At 47.4% G+C, this 12,500-nt stretch overlaps 1 protein-coding gene across 1 annotated transcript in view; it reads right to left on the bottom strand.

Moving 5' to 3' along the window:
* Window positions 1–5,057: 5,057 nt before the first annotated feature.
* Window positions 5,058–12,500, bottom strand: part of LOC122266309 (uncharacterized) — a 17,195-nt gene continuing 9,752 nt past the window's right edge. The window contains exons 4-6 of the mRNA XM_086532497.1: window positions 12,326–12,500; window positions 11,742–11,921; window positions 5,058–5,564 (exon numbers count right to left, since the gene is read on the bottom strand). The exon at window positions 12,326–12,500 is cut by the window's right edge and continues 32 nt beyond it. Coding sequence (XP_086388623.1) covers window positions 5,058–5,564; window positions 11,742–11,921; window positions 12,326–12,500 — 862 coding nt within the window. The remainder of the gene's footprint in view (window positions 5,565–11,741; window positions 11,922–12,325) is intronic.

Genomic DNA, 12,500 nt, shown 5'->3' with positions numbered 1-12,500 from the left:
AATGAAATAAAATAAAATGATATAAATCTTGAAATGTAACTCTGTAATATGCAATATTCAGAACGGTCAGCTGCGTGTCTGCAACAACCTCTGCCACAGTCGGCTTGCAATAAGATCAAATAAATCGGTTGTAAAAGTGTGAAAAATTCAAAATATATGATTTTGTAAAAATAATGGTACGAGGTGCTCGCTTAGACTATTGAAGACTGATGAGAGAGAGAGAATGAGAGAGAGAGGTGGGGGGTGGGGGGAGGGAGAAAGAGAGAGAGAGAAAATGAGAGAAAGAGGGGGGGAAGTTGAAAGAGAGAGAGAATGAGAGAGGGAAAGGAGAGGTAGAAAGAGAGAGAGAAAGATGAAGGAGGTACCCAAACAACCCATCAATGAATCAACAGAACCATGAAGTCTTTAACAGAACACATTTACACCTTCAAAGATTTCACAACAAAGAATTCTAACTAGCAGCCACTTACACGAACAAGCCCAAAGATGGTGTTCCACATCGTCCAAGGAATAACAGTGGAAATTAGCAAGGAAGATGCTAATTTCCAGCCTGTAGCATAAGTGTTCTCCTCTTGTGTATAATGAGCGAACAGGGACACCACTGCTACAGCTGTACCCTTAGCCATTTTCGCTCCCTGGTCTTCGCCGTCGTCTTCTCATTGACGCATCCCGAGTCGCATTTGTTTTCGCATTGACGCATCCCGAGTCGTTTTTTTTTTTTTTTTTTTTTTTGCATTGACGCATCCCGAGTCGCATTTGTTTTCGCATTGACGCATCCCGAGTCGCATTTGTTTTCGCATTGACGCATCCCGAGTCGCATTTGTTTTCGCATTGACGCATCCCGAGTTGCATTTGTTTTCGCATTGACGCATCCCGAGTCGCATTTTTTCGCAATTGTTTTCGCATTTCGCGCCTTTTACGAAATATTATTGGAACGATTGCCACGTCCTTCGCCTGAGGGAGAGTTGACTAAGAGAAGTGTAGCGAATATAAAAGTATTATTGTATTGTCTTTGTCCTTCGCACCTTACGATGATCATGACAGTAACAAAGGACTAATAACACGGCTGTATATCTCATAATGTCTTCCACAGTGTGATGAAATTAGGACAGATCTGCGTGTAACTGTATGTCATTTTCCACACTGAATCGGAAGGTGCTCTGGACTGGATACTTTTTTTTACATTATCAAAATTGTGTATATAATGATAAGAGTAATAAGACCAGTGGATATAGTGTAGTTTTTCTTAAACTACTAAATGTGGCGGATCCTTTAAATATCAATTAGTGTTTGCTGGATGAAAAAAAAACACTTAAATTTATTACTGAATTATCCGTTAATGGTTGTACTTCAATCAATTTTATTATACCTGATACTAAAAACAGTTTTGGAAACACTAATCACTATAATGTATACTGAAGTAACAGTGAAGGAACAGGAACTTACGAAATATGTAGAGCATACGCAGGCTGTGTGAAATTCGAAACAAGAGTTGTTGACAGGTAATTGTTCAGACGAGCGGTGACCTTCGTAAAAAGATCTATAAAGAGTAATTGGCAACAGAGAGGCATGTGCAGGGACTGTAAATGTGATTGATGTCAATACTGCCAGTTTAATCATTTCTTTTCGACGTTCTTTTAATGTTGTCAGCGTCAATCATTGCTGGTAGCAGTGGGCGGCGAAAGTGATAAGAGAAAATAGAACTTCCATATTGACAAAATAGAGAGAGAAAGTGTGCAGTGTCCAAGGCCGGTGCACCACGGAGAGAGCTGAGGGCAGAACAGCGCCTCTAGGACTCCTCATACGGCAGCCAAGGTCGTAGAACAAAAGTCAGAATTTAATGATAGGGCATCATATTAATAGCAGAACACCTCATAACAATGTTGTCTTATTTTAAAGCTTATTAACAATTATCTCGTTGCTCATCTATGTCTCCTATTCTTCATTCTTTTCTCTTTTTTTATTGTAATTCTTATCGGTTCAGATAATTTCGTCTAACACGTTTCTGACTTGATTCAATCACATGTTCAAATAAGAGGTATTTGCTTTATCATTCATTACTGATGTATGCTTTGTATATCACGGACTGTATTGAATGTATGCCTCCTTCACCATGAAATGTTATCAATCATTACTGATTCTCAATCAAAGAAAACTCATTTTACTTGTTTTTATCTTTATTTTCGTCCGTCACCATTACATACCACAGAAGAAGGGAACAAACAAAACCACATACAAAAACAAACAAAGACAATTTCCCTGTAAATAAAGTAATATGGATCGCCTTCTCCCTATCAAAGACTTACGACCAATAAAGAATGGTAATCGACAGAGAGTTGCTACGTAGGCCTATGTGGTGGCGAAGAGGCCGAACCGAAGTTAGAGCTGAGAAGTTAGGAACTAGATGGTTAGCTGTAGTTGACGACCACTCGCATACATTGCCGCGAGAAAATAGCTGATCTTATTAACTATCCACTAAATTCATTCCAAATTTTATATGATGGATATCTTTGCCTTCATCTTTACATAGGTTATCGATGTTTTTAATGTCATTTGTGTTGGCGGGGGAAAATATATATAACATTCACTTTGACACGATAGAGGAGTCTCCACAGTGGAGGTAGACGACGGAAGATGTGCTGCCCCTAAGGATGTCGTTTGCTTCCCTGAATAACCCCCATCTCTTCTTGTAAGTCTCGCCTCTTCATCAATAATGAAAGGGAGCCCCGAGCACGTCACTCCATCCCACTATAAGAGTGAGATAATGCAAGGATACTGGAGGTAGGGATGGAAGGATAGGCTCAGTATTGGTGAGAAGGATTACACAGGCTGGTATCACCTTCGGCAAGTGTCTCAGAGTGCTGTTGCTGAAGCTCGTGCAGTAAACAGGTAGCCTATGCGTGTAACCACCGTGTGAGGAACTTGCTACATTCGTGCCAGACATAAAGTCGTGAGGGAACATGGACTCTGCCTCGCGTCTCGTGCCGTGCCCCTAAGGAGAGACAAGGGACACAAGGGACACTGGATTCTTTGCCTGGGCAGTTACGCAGCGCGCGCGTCTGACTACAGCGGTATCACGACGCCACAGTCCACTATCGATACGTTAGTGGTGTCAGACAAGGCGACAATCGACAGTATCACTTCCATCCCACTCTCCACCACCCCGAAGATATTGCTATCCTGGTATTCCGAAGACGGTCTGAAGGTGATCCCGATCTTGGCGCCATTCATAGCCACGATCGTGACCCAGGAACCCTGCACTGATGACCTGATGCTCTGGCACATGCTCTTCCCCCAGAGCGAGAGCCTTCGCCGGCTGGGGGAGCCGATGCCGCCGCCGACGCCGCCGTTGTCGCATCCGCCCAGCGCCTCCACCTCCTCCCCCTCCCGGGTGTTGTGAATCAGGGAGGAGTTGGCATAGCAGGGCCCCTCCTCACCCGTGCACAGCTTGGCGAACTGCCGCCCTGCAGCCGTCCTCAAGCTCAGTCGGACGTGGACCCGACGCGGCGGGATGTGCAGCCACGCCAGGTCCAGGAAGGCCACGATGGAGGTCGGGTCCACCAGGGTCATCACGTCCTTGTGCTGCAAGAACGAACGCACACGTCACACACAACTTAAAACTCGGCGCGCCTCTGCGAAGTCCCTCTCTTACGTGCACTTAAACTACTTATAATCATCACAAACTCTTCTTTTTCGTCTACTTATAGAATTGGAATACATGATCAGCTTAGCACGGTATCAACTCTCCATTTCCCGATGGAAACTGATTGCAGACAAACTATGAGTGATAAAGTTCTCTTAATATGCATTCTCGACGGGTATTGTGAACTACTTTTATAGTGCAGGGAAATGCAGAAAGATTTTAATAGCTTTATAATTCTAACAGACTAAAAGTGTACAAATGAAAACGCCGCAAATGACCTTACATTAATCCAGACAATCAAAAGATCACATTAAGATGGCTTTAAGACAGGTAAATACGGACTCAATGTTGCCAAAACACACATGAAGTTTCACCACCTAATACGTAGGAGATTAAGTTTAAATCATCAAAAGAAGTTAAGCACAGATGACCCTATAAAAGTACAGTTGCAGACCAAAATTGCAGAGATGAAATGTGATCGCTGGACAGGCCGTTGCCTTGTTGCTAGAGGGTATTCTCTGTGACTGCACTAATTTGACAGACGAGACTATCATTTTTTATTCTCTCTCTCTCTCTCATTCTCTCTAGCTCTCTCGCTCCTCTCACTCTCACGCTCACGCTCTCTCTCACGCTCACTCTCAGTCTCTCTCTCTCTCCCACACACACACTCTCACTCTCACTCTTTCTCTCTCTCACTCTCACTCTCCTCTCTCTCTCCTCTCTCTCTCTCACACACTCTCACTCTCACGCTCACTCTCACTCTCACTCTCACTCTCACGCTCACTCTCACTCTCACGCTCACTCTCACTCTCACTCTCACGCTCACTCTCACTCTCTCTCTCTCACACACACACTCTCACTCTCTCTCTCTCGCTCCTCTCTCTCTCTCGCTCCTCTCTCTCTCTCATTCTCTCTAGCTCTCTCGCTATATATATATATAACATTCACTTTGACACGATAGAGGACGGGTCTCCACAGTGGAGGTAGACGACGGAAGATGTGCTGCCCCTAAGGATGTCGTTTGCTTCCCTGAATAATCCATTTCTTCTTGTAAGTCTCGCCTCTTCATCAATAATGAAAGGGAGCCCCGAGCACGTCATTCCATCCCACTATAAGAGTGAGATAATGCAAGGATACTGGAGGTAGGGATGGAAGGATAGGCTCAGTATTGGTGAGAAGGATTACACAGGCTGGTATCACCTTTGGCAAGTGTCTCGGAGTGCTATTGCTGATGCTCGTGCAGTAAACAGGTAGCCATGCGTGTAACCACCGTGTGTGGAACTTGCTACATTCGTGCCAGACATAAAGTCGTGAGGGAACATGGACTCCGCCTCGCGTCTCGTGCCGTACCTCTAAGGAGAGACAAGGGACACTGGATTCTTTGCCTGGGCAGTTACGCAGCGCGCGCGTCTGACTACAGCGGTATCACGACGCCACAGTCCACTATCGATACGTTAGTGGTATCAGACAAGGCGACAATCGACAGTATCACTTCCATCCCACTCTCCACCACCCCGAAGATATTGTTATCCTGGTATTCCGAAGACGGTCGGAAGGTGATCCCGATCTTGGCGCCATTCATAGCCACGATGGTGACCCAAGATCCCTGCACTGATGACCTGATGCTCTGGCACATGCTCTTCCCCCAGAGCGAGAGCCTTCGCCGGCTGGGGGAGCCGATGCCGCCGTTGTCGCATCCGCCCAGCGCCTCCCCCTCGTCCCCCTCCCGGGTGTTATGAATCAGGGACGAGTTGGCATAGCAGGGCCCCTCCTCACCCGTGCAGAGCTTGGCGAACTGCCGCCCTGCAGACGTCCTCAGGCTCAGTCGGACGTGGACCCGACGCGGCGGGATGTGCAGCCACGCCAGGTCCAGGAAGGCCACGATGGAGGTCGGGTCCACCAGGGTCATCACGTCCTTGTGCTGTAAGAACGAACGCACACGTCACACACAACTTTAAAACTCGGCGCGTGCCTCTGCGAAGTCCCTCTCTTACGCGAATTTAAACTACTTATAATCATCACTAACTCTTCTTTTTCGTCTACTTATAGGATTGGAATACATGATCAGCTTAGCACGGTATCAACTATCCATTTCCCGATGGAAACTGATTGCAGACAAACTATGAGTGATAAAGTTCTCTTAATATGCATTCTCGACGGGTATTGTGAACTACTTTTATAGTGCAGGGAAATGCAGAAAGATTTTAATAGCTTTATAATTCTAACAGAATAAAAGTGTGCAAATGAAAACGCCGCAAATTACCTTACATTAATCCAGATAATCAAAAGATCACATTAAGATGTGTTTGAGACAGATAAATTCGGACTCAATGTTGCCAAAACACACATGAAGTTTCACCACCTAATACGTAGGAGATTAAGCTTAAATCATCAAAAGAAGTTAAGCACAGATGACCCTATAAAAGTACAGTTGCAGGCCAAAATTGCAGAGATGAAATGTGATCGCTGGACAGGCCGTTGCATTGTTGCTAGAGGGTTATTCTCTGTGACTGCACTAATTTGACAGACGAGACTATCATTTTTTATTCTCTCTCTCTCTCTTCCTCTCCTCTCTTTCTCTCTCACTATCTCACTCTCTCCTCTGTCTCTCTCTCTCACTCTCTCTCTCTCTCTTTCTCGCTCTCTCGATCCTCATCTCTCTCTCCTTCTCTCTCGTCTCCTCTCCTCTCCTCCTCCTTTCTTCACTTCCTCTCCTCTCTCTCTCTTCTCCTCTCTCTCTCACCTCCTCTCCTCTCTCCACCTCGTCCTCTCTCTCTCTCTCTCTGCCTCTCAATCTCACTCCTTCTCTCTCTCTCTCTCTCTCTCTCTCTCTCTAGTCCTTCTCTCCTCCTCTCTCTCTCTCTCTCCTCTCTCTTCTCCTCTCTCGCTCCTCTCTCTCTCTCTCTCCCTCTCTCTCTCTCTCTCTCTTCTCTCTCCTCTCTCTTCTCAGTCTCTCTCTCCTCTCGTCTCATCTCACTCTCTTCTGTCTCCCTCTCTCTCTCCTCTCTCTCTCTCCCCTCTTCTTCTCTCTCTTCTTCCTCTCTCTCTCCTCTCTCTCTCTCCTCTTCTTCTCCTCTACTCTCTCTCTCTCTCTCTCTCTCTCTCTCTCGCTCTGGTCTCTCTCTCTCTCCTCCATCTCTCACTTCTTGTCGCTCGTCTCTCTGTCTCTGAACTCTCTCTCTCTCATTCCTCTCTCTCTCTCTCTCTCTCTCTTTCTCTCCCTCTCTCTCTCTCTCTCTCTCTCTCTCCCTCTCCCTCACTCTCACTCCTCCCTCTAACTCTCACTTCTTCTCACTCTCTTCCTCTCTCACTCTCACTCTTTTCTCCTTCTCTCTCTCTGACTCTCTGTCTTCTGACTCTCTCTCTCTCTCCTCCATCCAATCTCTCTTCTCTCTCTCTCACTCTCTCTTCCTCCTTCTGGTCTCTCTCGCTCTCTCTCTCTCTCTCCATCCTCCCACTTCTCCTCTCTCTCCTGCTCTTCTCTCCTCTCTCTCCTACCTCACACACTCTCACTCTCACTATCACGCCTCATCTCTCTCTCTCTCTCTCTCTCTTTCTCTTTCCTTCTTTCCTTCTTTTCCCTCCCCCTCTCTCTTTTTTTTTTTCCCCTCTCTCTCTGTCTATCAAACAATAAGTCTCCTGACCTCTCTCTCTCTCCTCTCATTCCTCTCATCCTCTCTCTCTCTCTCCTCTCTTCGCATCCCTCTCTCTTCCTCTCTCTCTCTCTCTTCACTCGTCTCCTCTCTCCTCTCTCTCTACTCTCTCTCCTCACTCTCTCTCTCACTCTCTCTCTTCTCTACTCATCTCTCTCTCCTCCTTCTCGCTTCTCTCTCTCTGGTCTCTCTGTCTCTGACCCTCTCTCTCTCCTCTCTTCATCTTCTCCTCTCTCTCTCTCTCTCTCTCTCTCTCTATCTCTCTCATCTCTTCCTCTCTCTCTCTCTCTCTCTCTCTCTCTCTCTCACTCTCTCCACTCTTCACTCCTCTCACTCTCTCTCTCTCTCCTTCTTTCTCCTCCTTCTCTCTCTCTGTCTCTCTGTCTCTGACTCTCTCTCCTCTCCTCTCATTCTCTCATCCTCTCTCTCTCTCCCTCTCACTCTCTCTCTCTCTCTCATTTCTCTCTCTCTCTCTCTCTCTCTCTCTCTCTCTCTCTCTCTCTCTCTCTCTCTCTCCACACACACTCTCACTCTCACTCTCACTCTCTCTCTCTCTCTCTCTCTCTCTCTCTTTCTCCTTCTCTCTCTCTGTCTCTCTGTCTCTGACTCTCTCTCTCTCTCTCTCATTCTCTCTCTCTCTCTCTCTCTCTCTCTCTCTCTCTCTCTCTCTCTCTCTCTCTCTCTCTCTCTCTCTCTCTCTCTCTCCCCTCTCCTCTCTTCTTTGTCTCTCTCTCTCTCTGCTCTCTCCACTCTCCACTCTCTCTCTCACTCTCTCTCTCTTTCTCTTTCTCTCTCTCTGTCTCTCTGTCTCTGACTCTCTCTCTCTCTCTCTCTCATTCTCTCTCTCTCTCTCTCTCTCTCTCTCTCCTTCTCTCACCTCATTCACTCCTCTCCTCTCTCTCTCTTCTCTCTCTCCACCGTCTCCTCTCTCTCTCATCCTCTCACTCTCACTCTCACTCTCACTCATCTCTTCTCTCTCTTCTTCCCCTTCTCTCTTCTTCTCTCTCTCTCCTCTTCTCTCTGATCTTGACTGACTCTCTCTCTCTCTCTCTCATTCTCTCTCTCTCGTACAGGATCGTCTCCTCTCTCCCCTCTCTCGCTCACTCATCTTGACTCTCCCTCTCATCCCTCTCTTCTCTCTCTCTCTCTCTCTCTCTCTCTCTCTCTCTCTCTTTCTCTCTCTCTCATACGTCTCTCATCCTTCTCTCTCCTCATTGATCTTATCCTTCTCTCCCTCTCTCTCTCTCCTATTTCCCTCACCCTTCCTTCGCTCTCTCTCCTCATTTCCCTCATCCTTCCCTCCCTCTCTCTCTCTTATTTCCCTCATCTTTAACTCCCCCTCTCCTCATTCCTCTCATCCTTCCCTCCATCTCTTTCTCCTATTTCCTTCATCCTTCCCTCTCCCTCTCTCCTCATTCATCTCATCTTTCTCTCCCTCTCTCTCCTTATTTCCCTCATCCCCCTCACCTCAAACCAAGACTCGGGGAAAATACGAAGTGAATCTCAACGGAAGGGAAACCCACTGAACGGAAGGAAGGGAAACCCACTCAACGGAAGGGAAACCCACTCAACGGAAGGGACACCCACTCAACGGAAGGGAAACCCACTCAACGGAAGGGACACCCACTCAACGGAAGGGAAACCCACTCAACGGAAGGGACACCCACTCAACGGAAGGGACACAGCCCTGAACGGAAGTAAGGGAAACCACTCAAACGGAGGGAAACCCACTCAACGGAAGGGACACCCAAACTCCCGAACGTGAGGGGAAACCCACTCAACGGAAGGGACACCCACTCAACGGAAGGGAAACCCACTCAACGGAAGGGACACCCACTCAACGGAAGGGAAACCCACTCAACGGAAGGGACACCCACTCAACGGAAGGGAAACCCACTCAACGGAAGGGACACCCACTCAACGGAAGGGAAACCCACTCAACGGAAGGGACACCCACTCAACGGAAGGGACACCCACTGAACGGAAGGAAGGGAAACCCACTCAACGGAAGGGAAACCCACTCAACGGAAGGGAAACCCACTCAACGGAAGGGAAACCCACTCAACGGAAGGGAAACCCACTCAACGGAAGGGAAACCCACTCAACGGAAGGGAAACCCACTCAACGGAAGGAAGGGAAACCCACTCAACGGAAGGGAAACCCACTCAACGGAAGGGAAACCCACTCAACGGATGGCAAACCCACTCAACGGAAGGAAGGCAAACCCACTCAACAGATGAGAACCCACTCATCGGAAGTGAAAACCCACTCAACGGAAGGGAAACCCACTCAACGGAAGGGAAACCCACTCAACAGAAGGCAAACCCACTCAACGGATGGCAAACCCACTCAACGGAAGTAAGAAAAACCCACTCAACGGAAGGAAGGGAAACCCACTCAACGGAAGTGAAAACCCACTCAACGGAAGATAAACCCACTCAACGGAAGGCAACCCCACTCAACGGAAGGAAGGGAAACCCACTCAACGGAAGGGAAACCCACTCAACGGAAGGGAAACCCACTCAACGGAAGGGAAACCCACTCAACGGAAGGCAAACCCACTCAACGGAAGGGAAACCCACTCAACGGAAGGAAGGCAAACCCACTCAACGGAAGGCAAACCCACCCAACGGAAGGAAGGGAAAACCCACTCAACGGAATGGAAACCCACTCAACGGAAGGCAAACCCACTCAACGGAAGGGAAACCCACTCAACGGAAGGGAAACCCACTCAACGGAAGGGAAACCCACTCAACGGAAGGGAAACCCACTCAACGGAAGGGAAACCCACTCAACGGAAGGGAAACCCACTCAACGGAAGGAAGGCAAACCCACTCAACGGAAGGGAAACCCACTCAACGGAAGAGAAACCCACTCAACGGAAGAGAAACCCACTCAACGGAAGAGAAACCCACTCAACGGAAGGAAGGGAAACCCACTCAACGGAAGGAAGGCAAACCCACTCAACGGAAGGAAGGGAAACCCACTCAACGGAAGGAAGGCAAACCCACCCAACGGAAGGAAGGGAAAACCCACTCAACGGAATGGAAACCCACTCAACGGAAGGCAAACCCACTCAACGGAAGGAAGAAAAACCCACTCAACGGAAGGCAAACCCACTCAACGGAAGGAAGTGAAACCCACTCAACGGAAGGAAGAAAAACCCACTCAACGGAAGGCTAACCCACTCAACGGAATGGAAACCCACTCAACGGAATGGAAACCCACTCAACGGAAGGCAAACCCACTCAACGGAAGGAAGGCAAACCCACTCAACGGAAGGAAGGGAAACCCACTCAACGGAAGGCAAACCCACTCAACGGAAGGAAGTGAAACCCACTCAACGGAAGGAAGGCAAACCCACTCAACGGAAGGAAGGGAAACCCACTCAACGGAAGGCAAACCCACTCAACGGAAGGAAGTGAAACCCACTCAACGGAAGGAAGGCAAACCCACTCAACGGAAGGAAGGCAAACCCACTCAACGGAAGAGAAACCCACTCAACGGAAGAGAAACCCACTCAACGGAAGGCAAACCCACTCAACGGAAGGGAAACCCACTCAACGGAAGGGAAACCCACTCAACGGAAGGGAAACCCACTCAACGGAAGGCAAACCCACTCAACGGAAGGAAGGCAAACCCACTCAACGGAAGGCAAACCCACTCAACGGAAGGCAAACCCACTCAACGGAAGGAAGGGAAACCCACTCAACGGAAGGAAGGGAAACCCACTCAACGGAAGGGAAACCCACTCAACGGAAGGGAAACCCACTCAACAGAAGGCAAACCCACTCAACGGATGGCAAACCCACTCAACGGAAGGAAGGCAAACCCACTCAACAGATGAGAACCCACTCATCGGAAGTGAAAACCCACTCAACGGAAGGGAAACCCACTCAACGGAAGGCAAACCCACTCAACGGAAGGAAGAAAAACCCACTCAACGGAAGGCAAACCCACTCAACGGAAGGAAGGCAAACCCACTCAACGGAAGGAAGGCAAACCCACTCAACGGAATGGAAACCCACTCAACGGAAGAGAAACCCACTCAACGGAAGGAAGAGAAACCCACTCAACGGAAGGAAGAAAAACCCACTCAACGGAAGGCAAACCCACTCAACGGAAGGAAGAAAAACCCACTCAACGGAAGGCAAACCCACTCAACGGAAGGAAAGGAAACCCACCCAACGGAAGAAAGGCAAACCCACTCAACGGAAGGAAGAAAAACCCACTCAACGGAAGGAAGGGAAACCCACCCAACGGAAGGCAAACCCACTCAACGGAAGAGAAACCCACTCAACGGAAGGCAAACCCACTCAACGGAAGGCAAACCCACTCAACAGAAGAGAAACCCACCCAACGGAAGGCAAACCCACTCAACGGAAGGAAGAAAACCCCACTCAACGGAAGGCAAACCCCACTCAACGGAAGGAAGGCAAACCCACCATGAGAGTATTATTGTTCAAAGGCTGGCGTGTATTCGTGAGGTGGTGGAGGTAGATCTTTCCATCTTCTACCGTCATTCTGGCAGAGCGGAGGCGTCCCTGGTGTTTCTGAATGGCGAAGACCCTTCCTTCTTGAAGTAGGTTGATCACTCGGGTGCACTTCTCCAAGAGGTCTTCTATCTGTTGGGTTTCGTGTGAATTGCATCTGATTTATTGTTGATTAGTAGGGGGTGTTTTAGTGTCATAGTATGGTGAATGTCAGAATGTAGAATTAATAAACTATTAGAAATTCATGCTATGAATTTTATGCTTTTGGATGGATAATATCAATAGCTCGTATATACTAAACTAAACTAAACTAAAAAAAATAAATAAATAAATACAAAATAAATAAACAAAAAAATAAATAAATAAACTAAAAAAATAAATTAAATAAAAAAAGTTAATAAACTAAGAAAAAAAAAGATAAACTAAAAAAAAAAAAAGTTGATAAACTAATAAAAATAAAATAAATAAACTAAAAAATACAATTAAATAAAAAGAATGATAAACTAAACTACAAAAAAAAAAAATGATAAACTCACCGTCACTTCAGTTTGAAACTCAATCTTCAGGAGTGCAAATTTGTCGAGTATATTGGTAGTAACTTCCTGGCTTTCAAGAGTGCAGCTGGATCCGTCCCCCTCATTATCCTCGTGGTCTTCTGCATCGTCATATGTCTCATCGCAAAGTGTTGCATAATCTGCCTCGCTATTTACC

This window comes from Penaeus japonicus, unplaced genomic scaffold (genome assembly GCF_977035675.1).
Source record: "Penaeus japonicus unplaced genomic scaffold, GWHDUDI00000001_assembly GWHDUDI00000037, whole genome shotgun sequence".
NCBI classification, from domain to species: Eukaryota; Metazoa; Arthropoda; class Malacostraca; order Decapoda; family Penaeidae; genus Penaeus; species Penaeus japonicus.
Note: the sequence above shows the minus strand (reverse complement) of the source record. Positions and strands in the feature narration are given on the sequence as shown.